General features: G+C 43.2%; 1 protein-coding gene across 1 annotated transcript in view; it reads right to left on the bottom strand.

Moving 5' to 3' along the window:
- LOC112107161 (SWI/SNF-related matrix-associated actin-dependent regulator of chromatin subfamily D member 3) overlaps window positions 1-13,774 on the bottom strand; it is a 149,852-nt gene that overhangs the window by 84,312 nt on the left and 51,766 nt on the right. Inside the window, exons 5-7 of the mRNA XM_026657733.1 lie at window positions 3,372-3,431; window positions 2,684-2,760; window positions 1,097-1,184 (exon numbers count right to left, since the gene is read on the bottom strand). Of these exons, the coding sequence (XP_026513518.1) occupies window positions 1,097-1,184; window positions 2,684-2,760; window positions 3,372-3,431 (225 nt within the window). The remainder of the gene's footprint in view (window positions 1-1,096; window positions 1,185-2,683; window positions 2,761-3,371; window positions 3,432-13,774) is intronic.

The following is a 13,774-nucleotide window of genomic DNA, read 5'->3' as shown; positions in this document are numbered from 1 at the left end:
CTCGATGACCTCTCGAGGTCCCTTCCAGTCCTAGAATCTATGAATCTTTACTGCTAGCTCCTCCACCCTGGCCATCCATGATATCTACATTGTTTCCTCTAGTCCATTCAAAATGAGACAGGTAAAATTATCTTTCATCCCTGTCAACTAGACTACATCACACCTCCCCTTGCAACTCTCCACTGGCTCCCCCCTTGCCTAACACATCAATTTTAAGCTTCTCATACTTCCTTCATGTTCTTGTACAAGTCAGCTGCACCCTACGTATCAGAACTTGTCTCCTATTGTGCCACAAGGAAGAATCATATAATAATTATGAATAACAATGCTAAATTATGCCTACCTATGGATTTCCTAGTGTGTCCTGCATTCTATGTATCTTGCTTTTAGCTTGTAAACTCTTCAGGTGTAACATGGTGGACTCAAATAGTCTGTCTACGCTGCAAAAAAATACATGCAGCTGGCCCCATACCAGCTGACTCAGGTTCATGGGGCTCAAGCTGCAGGGCTATCAAACATCTTTGTAGAGGTTCAGGCTCAGGCTGAAGCTCAGGCTCTGGGACCCTCCCCACTCATGGGGCCCCAGAACCTGGGCTCCAGCCCAAGTCCACATCTACACTGCAATTGTACAGCCCCGCAGCCCGAGCCCCACAAGTCCAAGTCAGCTGATACAGGCTGGCCATGGGTGTTTTACTGTAGTGTAGACATACCCAAAGGCTGCTACCCTGGGCCAGGACAGTCTATTTGTATGCATGTGAGCATGTGGTTACTGCTACACAAATAATAACAACTGGTGGACTCAACGGTACCTGGAGAAACCAGCAGAATGTGTAACTCACATCTGTGAGCTGTTCTTCAAATCAGATGTTCATACAGAGGACATCGCAAAACAAGCCATTGTCTCAGAAAGGACCATCACTTCAGTAAGAACATTGATCAGAGATCTCCCAACTCCAATGCAACAAGAAAGACCCATGAATTTGATTAATCCATGTAGACTCATGGACCGTATCAAATTCCAAAACATGCTAAAGGATTGCACCACTCCACTAACAGGCTAAGATGTTGAGGATCTGAGAAATCATTATTCTCATACTTGAGCCTTGACCTTCACCATGATGGCCCCCGCAGAGGCACTTCCTTCCTCGTCAGCCACACAGATCTTGGTTTTCTGAAACCCTGTGCTGGATGAAGACAGAGGGACAAAAACTCAAGCACCGACAGCAGAAAACGAAGGCTGGAAGAGACAGATTGAAAGACAAAGAATTCCTCCAAGCTCACATTAAGCTGTATTACAGGCCAAATGAACCTTCCTATAAGCCTCCACTTCAAATACCACTCAAGAAACTATTTGAGGTGGTAAACTGCTTCATTAACCATGATGTCTGCAGCCCACAGCAGAACCCAGCACTGTGAAGAACTATCCTCTTACTTCACTGAAATGATCACGCACATTCAGGAAAGTTTCTTTGGCTTGCAGGGATCTGATTCCCCTCTGCCAACCAACCAACAGCCCATCTGTTTTCTCAGAATCCAGCCCATTCACTTCACAAGAAGTATTGGTGTGAATCTGACCCCTCCTCTTCCTGGCTAGTGCAAGTGAGTCATGAGTAAGTTGTTCCACTCTTGACCAAAACAATCAATGCCTATTCAAGGAGGAATCTTCCTTTCCTCCTTCAAATATATAATAGTCTGATGAACACTGAATAAGTCTATCCTGGATACAATGGTTCTAGCCAAATACTGCTCACTATTAAACTTTCAAACTCACAGAGAAGCTAGCCAAAGGCTGACTAGAACTCATCTAACCAAAGCCAGCAACCTATACCTGACATAATCTGGATTCAGGCAAGGATATGGGACAGAAAAAGCATATTAGTAGCACTGATAGAGGATATGCTGCTGTCAACAGGTAAAGGCAGACAGTCATCCTCCTCTTACTGGATCTCTCTGCAGCATTTGATACTGTCAGATACTGTTGTCCTGCCTCAAAGAGGTGGCAGGGGTCCAGGAGAATGTGCTAAAATGATTTGAGTCATTCCTGGATGGACGCATGCAGAGGGTAGTTATGGAAAACTGCAACTAGATGCCCAACTTATGGAGTCCCATTGGGACCAGTTCTGTCTCTGATCCTATTCAACATCTAGATGAAGCCAAAAGGAAACCTGGTGAGACAACAATGATTCAAATGCTGTAATATGCGGATGACATACAGCTCTACTTATCCTTCACCACATACAACTACACCTTTACAACAAAGATGGCCTAGAGCTTGGACAAATCAGCTTTCAGATGAAGAACATCTGGCTGAATCTAAACCCCAGCAAGACAAAGGTAATGCTGGTTAGCAAAATAAGCACTTTGCAACCATAGTGCTGTTTCCTTTGGTTGATGGTTCACACTCACAGTTGGCCAATTCATTTCACAGCTCATGTGCACTTTTGTATTCCTTGCAGCAACATCTGTGAACTTTGCTTTCTACATCTCTGGTTCATTAGGAGACTCCATCTCATCCTGGCAGATGATGACTTCGCCTCAGTTATAGACACTTTTGTCACCTTCTGGTTGGACTACAGCAATGCAATATACCTGGGCATGACGCCATCCGCTATTAGGAAGTGCCAGCTAGCACAGATTGCAACAGCACATCTCAGGAACACAGAGCACCCCAAGCACATCACACCTGTTCTCTCTGTACTCTAGCTTCCCACAGAATATCAAGTCACAGTCTCGATCTTTATCACAAAGGGGCTCAGGAGCCTGGGCCCACGATAGTGAAAAGATCACTTGAAGCTCCAGGATGAAGACCAAGATCAATATATCTGTTCCTCAGGCACACTGGAACTGCCCACCGCAAGAGTAATGTTCATCATGTTCAGGAGATAGAACTTTCTTGGGGACTGGTTCAAGACGGTGAACTCCATAGAACTAAGAACTATCATCTTCCACTTCAAGTTCAAGATACTTATTTGACCTCCTTTCAATAATATACACGTATAGCAGCACATACATTTAAAAAAAAATAAAACCTACCAAAACAAAACACTATAGTGCACTCTCAATTTTCCCCCTGGAGAGAGAATGAAAAAGAGAAAGAAGGCTCTCGGATGAAGGCTCTCAGATACTATGGTAATGAAAGCAGCATAAGAACCTATGCAGAATGGAACAGACTATACTAGAACATGAGTCTCACATATACACTGGGAAAACAGATCTTGCAACCGTATGAACAGTAGCTGTTTCTATCTCTGAGTTCTTCAGGCATCAGATTCACAATAACCAGTGGAGCTCATAAGTTTGATTAAATAAGCAACATTCCTAGAAATGAACCAACTCGGTTTAAAAAACTAACTGTAGTTCACAATGCTTACATTCTTAACTTTTGCACTTGCACGAGGTCCCCTGTTGAAGCGATCATCTCCAAGGAGTGTCTGAAAAGAGACTACAACTTCTGTGAGGTGCCCAATATAAATTACAATCTCCACTGCCTGCCTGAAGGTGATTGTAACTTGCCGGCGAGTTCACTGAAGGTTACAATCTCTGTTGGATGCTTCCCTAGCTCTGCTAGGGAATCTCACACAAGGTACAACAGATACCAGAGGATGAACCAAAATCTGCTGAAGGCATAGAACTCTGCCTGACTGCAGGTTTCATGTACAGCATTGTGTACAGATCTATGTGTAGATGTCACATATAGACCTCCATGCTGCTCATAGACTCATAAATTCCAAGGCCAGAAAGGGCCACTGTGATCATCAGGTCTGTCTCCTATTTAACACAGACCACAGAACTTCCCAAAAATAATTCCTAGAGCAGATATATTTAGAAAAACATCTAATCTTGATTTAAAATTGTCAATGATAGAGAATCAACCATGACTATTGGTAAATTGTTCCAGTGTTTAATTACATTCACTGTTAAAAATATTGCCAGTCTGAATTTGTCTAGCTTCAACTTCCAGCCATTGGCAAGTGTTAGACCTTTCTCTTCTAGACTGTGGAGCCCAAGATCCAATATTTGTTCCCCATGCAGGTACTTATAGACTGTAGTTAAATCACCCTTAACCTTGTCTTGTTAAGCTAAAGAGATGGCTCTTCTTGAGTCTGTCACTATAAGGCATGTTTTCTAATTCTTTATCATTCTCATGGCTCTTCTCTGAACCCTCTCCAATTTATCAACCTCCTTCTTGAATTGTGGACACCAGAACGGGACACAATATTCCAGCAGCAGTTGCACCAATGGCAAATACAGAGGTAAAATAACTTCTCTACTCCTACGTGAGATTCCCTTGTTTATATATCCAAGGATTGTATTTGCTCTTTTGGCCACAGCATCGCTTTGGGAGCGCCTGTTCAGCTGATAGTCCACCACGACTCCCAAATCTTTTCCAGAGTCACTGCTTCCCAGAATAGAATCCCCCATACTCTAAGTATGGCTTACATTCTTTATTCCTAAAGGTATACATTTGCACTTAGCCATATTAAAACACATACTGTTTGCTTGTGCCCAGCTTACCAAGTAATCCAGATCACTCTGTATTGGGGACCTCTCCTCTTCATTATTTACCACTCCCTCAATTTTTGTGTCATCTGCAAACCTTACCAGTGACAATTTTATGTTTTCTTCCACATCACTGATAAAAAAGTTAAACAACATAGGGCCAAGAACCAATCCCTGCAGGACTCCACTAGAAACACATCCAGTCAATGACGACTTCCGATTTACAATTACCAGTTAGCCAGTTTTTAATTGATGTAACATTTACCATGTTAATTTTATATTGTTCTAGTTTTTTTATGTTATGCTCCTAAGTGTAGGGCAAATCTTTTCCTCAAAAGACAGAGTAGATAAAAATCTATGCTTTTGTATCTACATATAGAGAGGCTGACAGGCAGACAAACTATAAGTTGGTATGATGTGGAATGTTTTAATCACATTAATTTGGTAGCCTCACAAGAGGTTACTAAAGAAATTTAGGAAACATGGGCTGGATTGGAAACTGCAAAGAGGCAAAAACCAGAGACTGAATAACTGGTCAATTTTCATCAAGGCAAAAGGTTAAAAGTGGGTGCACAAGGTTTCACATCAGGATTGGTATTGTTTAATATACAGTAACTCCTCGCTTAACGTTGTAGTTATGTTCCTGAAAAATGCGACTTTAAGCGAAACGCTGTTAAGCGTATCCAATTTCCCCATAAGAATTAATATAAAGGTGGGGGGGTTAGGTTCCAGGGAAATTTTTTTCACCAGACAAAAGACTATATTATATATATATATACACACAGCTTACGTTTTAAACAAACAATTTAATACTGGTACACAGCGATGATGATTGTGAAGCTTGGTTGAGGTGGTGAAGTGAGAGGGTGGGATATTTCCCAGGGAATGCCTTACCGCTAAATGATAAATAAATAAAGATATCCTATCTCCTAGAACTGGAAGGGACCTTGGGTCATCAAGTCCAGCCCCCTGCCATCACTAGCAGGACCAAGTTCTGATTTTGCCCCAGATCCCTAAGTGGCCCCCCTCAAGGATTGAACTCACAACCCTGGGTTTAGCAAGCCAATGCACTATCTCTCCCCCAGTGAATTAGCAATCGGCTGAGCCCTCAAGGGTTAACCCATTGTTATTAATGTAGCCTCACACCCTACAAGGCAGCATGAATGGAGGGAGGGGAGACAGCATGGCAGACAGAGAGACACACCGTGTGTGAGAGAGAGAGAGATGTGCATTGACCCTTTAAGTATGCTAACCCCACTCTAAGTACATTGCCTTTTTAAGTAGATCAGGAAGTTGAGACAGCAGCTGCTGCCGGCAAGCTCCCTCCGTCCTGAGCCCTGTCGTGTACCCCCCACCCGCTCTATGGAGATGGGGTAAGCAGAGGGCAGGAGCAGGGGAGAGGGGGACACCCTGACATTAGCACCCCTCTTCCTCCTCCCCCCTCCCCCCGCACAGCAAGTAGGAGGCTCCAGGGCAGGGGCAGGAGCAGCACATGGCAGTGGGGGGAGGGACAGCTGAACTGCCCAGCAACTGATAGCCTGCTGGGCAGCTGCTGCACAGGGAACTTAGAGGAATGGGGAGCTGATAGGGGGGCTGCCGGTCCACCCTGGTGTGATGAAGTGGGACTGTTCTTAATGTTTCCTCTGAATACAGTAGGGGTGCCTCAGTTTCCCCTATGCATTTCTTAAGTCTCTAGGTGGTGGGATAAAGGCAGAGGTGCATAAATGGCCGACACTCTGTCTCCTGGCAACTAATGGCCGGGACCCTTCCCACCTGCAAGGGGATAGCTAAAGGTGTTGGAGAACAAAGAGATTAGGTGACCTCCCGGGAAAGAGACAAAGGCCAGAGAGGAGGGGCTGGAGAGTTTCAGTTTGGAGCTGGCTGGGGATGTGGAGTGAGTGCAGATGTGGCTGTCTGGCTCACGTTCCCCCCCCTCCCCCCAATGGACCCGGCTGAGGGGTCCCGTTCTCTGTACCTACAAGCTCTGTTTTAGACTGTGTTCTTGTCATCTAATAAACCTCTGTTTTACTGGCTGGCTAAGAGTCACGTTTGACTGCAAAGTGGGGGGTGCGGGACCCTCTGGCTTCCCCAGGACCCCGCCTGGGTGGACTCGCTGTGGGAAGCGCACAGAGGGGCAGAGGATGCTGAATGCTCCAAGGTCAGACCTAGGAAGGTGGAAGCCGTGTGAGCTTCTTGCCCTGGAGACAGTCTGCTCACAGAGAGGAAACTTCACCAGAGTCCTGACTGGCTTCATAGGGAGCAGTTCCAGAGCATTGCCTGGGGACTCCATGACACCTGGTTCCAAGCCCCCACCAGCTAGCTTCAACGGGCTGCTCTTCCTGCAAGCAATGGACAAAGCAGGTGGCTGCCAAACGATGTTAGAAGGGAGCATTGCACAACTTTAAACGAGCATGTTCTCTAATTGATCAGCAACGAAACAACGTTAACTGGGATGACTTTAAGTGAGGAGTTACTGTACATATTCATGATCTGGGAATAAAATAAGAAAAGAGGTGGCAAAATCTGCAGATGAAATAAAGTTATTTAAGTTATTCAAGACCAGAGAAGACTGAACGTTAGGGTTGACTGTGCATTGTGCGAAGAAATACTTACTTTTGTTTCTTTTAAACCTGTTGCCTATTAATTTCATTTGGTGACCCCCTAGCCTTTAGTTATGAGAAGGAATAAATAACACTTCCTTATTTACTTTCTCCACAGCAGTCATGATTTTATAGACCTCTATCATATCCCCCCTTAGTCGTCTCTTTTCCAAGCTGAAAAGTCCCAGGGTAATTGTGATTTGCTGGAAGTAGCTCGGTGTAGTGAGAAGAGCAGCAGTTTATCTGTTTGGAGTGGCAATGTGCCTAGTAAAAAAGCTGCCCCACTCTTCCAGTATTTGTCTGTAACCAGCCGTGTGTGCTGGGACAAGGGAGGGGGGGGAGTTTGCCTAAAGGGGGATTAGGTAGGAATCCGCCTGATGGGCCAGAGGTGATTCTGGATGTAAGTGAAACTCAGGAGTTAGTAGTGCCTTAGTAATAAAGGAACTCCAGCTTTTGGGCTGTGCCTGCCCTGCTCTAAGCAATTTGTCCTGAATTGATACTCTTAGTTGTGTCCTGCCAGAGGCAGCATCATTACACCTGTATTCTGGCAGTGGCCAGTGCCTGATGCTTCAGAGGGAAAGAATAGAACAGGGCGATTTCAAGTGATCCATCACCTGTTGTCCTATCCCAGTTTCTTGCAGTTGGAGGTTTAGAGACACACAGAGCATGTGGTTGTGTTGCTGACCATCTTGGCTAATAGCTATTGATGGAACTATCCTCCATGAACTCACCTAATTCTTTTTTGAACCCAGTTATATTTTTGGCCTTCACAATATCCCATAGCAACAAGTTCCACAGCTTGACTGTGCATTGTACTCCTTTTGTTCATTTTAAGCCTGCTGTTTATTAATTTTATCAGGTGACACCTAGCTCCTGTGTTAGGTGAAGGGGTAAATAACATTCCCTATTCACTTTCTCCACACCATTCAGGATTTTATAGACCTCTCTCATATCCCCCCTTAGTCATCTCATTTCTAAACTGAACAATCTCAGTCTTTTTAATCTCTCCTCATATGGAAGCTGTCCCAGACCCCTAATAATTTTTGTTGCCCTTCTCAGCACTTTTTCCCATTCTAATACATCTTTTTTGAGATGAGGCAACAAGAACCGCACACAGTATTCAAGGAGTGGCATACCATGGATTTATATAGTGGCATCATGATATTTTCTGTCTTATTATCTATCCCTTTCCTAATGGTTCCTAACATTCTGTTAGCTTTTTTGACTGCTGCACATACAGTGGATGTTTTCAGGGAATTATCCATGATGACTCCAAGATCTTTTCTTGAGTGGTAACAGCTAATTTAAACCCCCATTGTTTTGTATGTATTGTTGGGATTATGTTTTCCAATGTGCATTACTTGGCATTTATCAACATCGAATTTCATTTGCCAGTTTAGTCACCCAGCTTAGTGAGATCCAGTTGTAACTCTTTGCAGTCAGCTTTGGACTTAACAATCTTGAGTAATTTTGTATCATCTGCAAATTCTTCCACCTCACTGTTTACCCTCTTTCCAGATAATTTATGAATCCTTGGAGAACCCCCGTTATTTTCCTCTCTCCATTGTGAAAACTGACCATTTATTCCTACCCTTTGTTTCCTACCTTTAACCAGTTACTGATCCATAAGAGGACCTTCCCTCTTATCCCATGACTGCTTACTTTACTTAAGAGGCTTTGGTGTGGGACCGGTCAAAGACTTTTTGAAAGTCCAAGTACACTATATCCACTCTATCACTTTTGTCCAAATGCTGGTTGGCATCCTCAAATAATTCTAACAGATCGGTGAGCCATGATTTCCTTTTCAAAAGCCACGTTGACTTTTCCTCAACATATTGTGTTCATTTATGTGTCTGATAATTCTATTCTTTATTATAGTTTCAACAATTTGCCTGGTACTGAAGTTAGGTTGACTGACCCATAATTCTCAGGATCGCTTCTGGAGCCTTTTTTAAAAATCAGTGTTACATTAGCTATCCCCTAGCTATCTGGTACAGAGGCTGATTTAAGCAACAGGTTACATACCATAATTACTAATTCTGCAATTTCATATTTGAGTACCTTCACAACACTTGCATAAATACCATCTGGTCCTGGTGATTTATCATTGCTTAATTTATGGATTTGTTCCAAAACCTCCTCTATTGACACCTCAACCTGGGACAGTTCCTCAGACTTGTCACTTAAAAAGAATGGCTTGAGTGTGAGGATCTCCCCCATATCCTCTGCAGGGAAGACATATACAGAGAATTCATTCAGTTCTGTGCAACAACCTTGTCTTCCTTCAGTGTTCCTTTAACACCTTAACTGTCCAGCGGAGCCACTGACTGTTTGGCAGGCTTCCTAATTCTGATGTACTTAAAAAAAATTGTTAGTTGCTGTGTAATTAGTTTCTCTTCAAATTCTTTCTTGGGCTGCCTTATTATACTTTTACACTTGACTTGTCAGCAGTTCATCTCCTTTATATTTTCCCCAGTAGGATTTGATGTCCACTTTTGAAAGGATGCCTTTTTTCCCTCTAACTGCCTCTTTTACTCTCTTGTTTAGCCTTCGTGACATTTTTGGTCCTCTTATTGGTGTTCTTTTTTGGGGGGTATACATTTAGTTTGAGCCTCCGTTATGGCGTTTTGAAAGTAGTCTCCATGCAGGTTGTAGGCATTTCACCCTTGTGATTGTTCCTTTTAATTTCTATTTAACTAGCTTCCTCATTTTTGTGTAGTTGCCTTTTTTAAGTTAAATTCTACTGGGTAGGTTTCTTTGGTATTTTTCCTCTTACAAGGATGTTAAATTTAATTACATTACAGTCGCTATTACTGAATGGTTCAGCTATATTCACCTCTTGAACCAGATCCTGTACTCCACTTAGGACTAGATCAGGAATTCCCTCTCCCATTGTGTGTTTCAAGACAAGCTGGTCCAAGAAGCAGTCATTTATGGTGCAAGAAATTTTATATCTGCATCCTTTCCAGAGGTGACAGATATCCAATCAACATGAGAATAGTTGAAATCAATGTTCCCTCTAATTTTTTCCATCCATATGCAGAATAATTTTTGTTATGTGCACTGAAGTATGTGGGAATGTGGGTCACCAGTAGAAACAAAAAACCTAGATACAATATATATTTTTAAAAAGTTACCATAGGGATAATTACTCCAGTCAGGACAGGTGAGGCATTTTAGAACTCACTACTCAAAGAATTAAATGTAAGTGTAAGAGAGAAATAAAAATTATGAAATGCACAGACTAGTCAAAAAACTAAAATAACACACTTTGAAAGAATAAAATTACAGAGAATATATGTGCATTGCAGGAAGTACCAAGGAGTAACAGTAATAATAATACAAGTATGTGTTGGAAGGTGAGTGTGAAAGAGACAGTGTGTGTGTGTGTAAGACAGAGACTGTGTGTGTGTGTGTGTGTGTGTGTGCGTGAGAGAGACACAGAGTGTGTGTGTGTGTGTGTGTGTGTGTGTGTGTGTGTGAGAGAGAGAGAGAGAGAGACAGACAGACAGTGTGTGTGTGTGCTGGCTGCTGGGGAAAACTGTGCGCTGACTCTTTAAGACACTCACTGAATGCTCTCCTGCTCTGTCCTGAGCCCTGTTGTCTCTCCTCCCCCGCTCTGCGGAGATGGGGTACATGGGCAGGGGGAAGGGGAGAGAGAGAGAGAGAGTGTGTGTGTGTGAGAGAGAGTGAGAGAGACAGAGACTGTGTGAGCTGGCTGCTGGGGAAATCTCAGAAAGAGTGCACTGTCTCTTTAAGAAAGGCACTCAGCCACTCACCATTCAGACTGCAGCTTCAAGTCCTCCTGAGCCAGGCTGTCCCCCTCTGCCCTGCTCTGTGGAGATGGGGTACAGGGGTGGGGGGAGGGGGTCACCCTGACATCAGCACCCTACCCCCTCCACACACCCCGCTCTGCACAGCCAGCAGGAGGGTCCCAGGAGCAGCTGCAGGATGGAGCAACGTGGGGGGGAGGGGCACCTGAACACATGCTGCTAGCTGTGCGCGCTCTGCTAATCAGCTGCATGGCATTTGAATTGCTCCTGCGTGGCTGCCCAAGCGCACAGCTTACAGGGAACACAGGTTGAAATCTCAATTTATTATTGGATTTTCTGCCTTTGTAGCCTCTGTAATGTCCCTGTGCATTTCACAATCACTATCACCATCCAGGTCACGTGGTCGGTAGTATATTCCTACTGCTACACTTTTATTGTTCAAGCATGGAATTTTTATCCATACAGATTCTATGGTATGGCTTGATTCATTTAGTATTTTTACTTTGACTCTATATTTTTTTCCATACATAATGCCACTTCCCGACCAGCATGACCTATTCGGTCATTCCTATATATTTTGTACCCTTGTATTACCATGTCCCATTGATTATCCTTATTCTATCAAGTTTCTGCAATTCCTATTATATCAATATCCTCATTTAATGCCAGGCACTGCTCTAGCTCACCCACCTTAGTATTTAGACTTCTAGCACAGTGTTTCTCAAATGCGGCCATCAGGGGCTTTTCTTGTGGCCACAGCCTCCTGGGCAATGACTGGAGGGGGGCAAAGCAGTAGGCCCTGCCCCCTCCAGAGCCACAAACGCCAGAGGAGCAGGCAGCCAGTGAGTTCCGCACCTTCCCGGGGGCAGTGAGGGTCAGGCTTCAGCCCTGGGGTGGCGGGCTCTGGCCCTGGATACTGGCCGTTGGCTCACCACCATCCCGCATTGCCCCTGACCCCTGCTGCCTCCCCAGCCCCCCCCATCATCCCTGGCCCCCATTGTCTCCCTACCCACCTCCCCATCCAGGGCTTAATTTGTCCCCTGGCTTGCCAGGGCTGAGGAAGTCTGCTGTGAAAAAAGTGATATTAACAAACATACAAATATTACTTTTCGCAGCAGCAGACTTACTAGCTAACGAGTCTTAAAAAAATAGCAACCAAAAATCAAAAGAAACAACAAAAAACCAAGAATGTGCAAAGCACCTTGTTTGTGTTTCTATTCCGTTTAGGTCCAGTAAAGAATAGAGTTAACTGTACATTACTCTTATTATTGAGTCTGAAAAAAAATACATAAATAAATTATAATGATTTGGACACGAATATGTGCGTATTTATTCGGCCACCAACAAGAGTTGATGGCCACATTCTGAGGCCACCAAAAATTTTATTGTGAGAACCGCTGTTCTAGCACGATAAAAATATATAAAATAATAGTCTAGAGAATGGTCTACAATGAATGCAGACCATATTTATGCAATGGGGGATTCTATCCTGAGATGTAGTGACTCTGAAAAAGATTTGGGAGTCATAGTGGATAATTAGCTGAACGTGAGCTGCCAGTGCAACGCTGTGGCCGAAAGGGCAAATGCGATCCTTGGATACATAACCAAGGGAATCTCAAGTAGGAGCACAGAGGTTATTTTACCTGTGTATTTGGCACTGGTGCAACTACTGCTGAAATACTGTGTTTAGTTCTGGTGTCCACAATTCAAGAAGGTGGTTGATAAATTTGAGAGAGTTCAAAGAGTCAGGCGAGTGATTAAAGGATTAGAAAACATGCCTTATAGTGATCAACTCAAGGTGCTCCAATGGTTTATCTTAACAAAGAGAAGATTAAGGGTGTCTTAATTACAGTCTATAAGTATCTACATGGGGAACAAATCTTTAATAATTGGCTCTTCAACCTAGCAGAGAAAAGTCTAATACAAACCAATGGCTGGAAGCTGAAGCTAACAAATTCAGACAGGAAATAAGGCTTAAATTTTTAACAGTGAGTGTAATTAAGCACTGCAACAATTACCAAGAGTCATGGTGGATTCTCCATCACTGACAATTTTTAAATCAAGATTCAACACTTTTCTAAACCATCTACTCTAGGAATTATTTTGGGGAAGTTCTATGGCCTGTGTTATACAAGAAGTCAGATTAGATTATCACAATGCATAGGTACTGGAATTAGGGGTGCTGCCGCACACCCTGGCTTGAAGTGGTTTCCATCATATGCAGGGTTTACAGTTTGGTTCAATGGCTCTTAGCACCACCATTATACAAATTGTTCCAGCACCCCATCACAATGATCCCTTCTGGCCCTGGAGACTATGAAACTAGAAGGTAGATAGGGAGACCAGAAACTCCCAGTCCATAATGCAAGAATAAGTGACATTCAATGAAGTTGAAAGGCAGCAAACTCAAAAGTGACAAAAGGAAATATTTTTTCAAGTATATTATACAATGTACAATTAGTCTGTAGATTTCATTGCCACATGATATAGATTAAAAGATATGCAGCTTTTACTACCTGAAGGGACCATTATAATCATCTAGCCTGACCTGATGTACAATATAGGCCAGAATCTCTGGTTGAACAAGAGCATATCTCAGAAAGACAACTGATCTTGACTTAAAGATTTCAAGTAATGGAAAGTCAACTACATCCCTAGACAAAATTGTTCCAATGGTTAATTTCCCTCACTTCTAAAAATTTGCACATTATTTCCAGTCTGAATTTGTCTAGCTTCAACTTGCAGCCATTGGATCTTGTTATGCTTCTGGTACTGAAGCCAAGAGCTTAGCCAGACAGAAAAAGGGAGAAGACATTCATAAGAATACAAAGAATATCCAGAGTTATACCCATAAATATTTTTTTAAATAAACAAGAGTTTTGAAACTTCTGTTTCAGACCA

Source organism: Terrapene carolina, unplaced genomic scaffold (assembly GCF_002925995.2).
Source record: "Terrapene carolina triunguis isolate 2854851 unplaced genomic scaffold, T_m_triunguis-2.0 Scaffold278, whole genome shotgun sequence".
NCBI lineage: Eukaryota > Metazoa > Chordata > Testudines > Emydidae > Terrapene > Terrapene triunguis.
The sequence above is the reverse complement of the archived record's forward strand: the minus strand, read 5'-3'. Positions and strand labels throughout refer to the sequence as shown.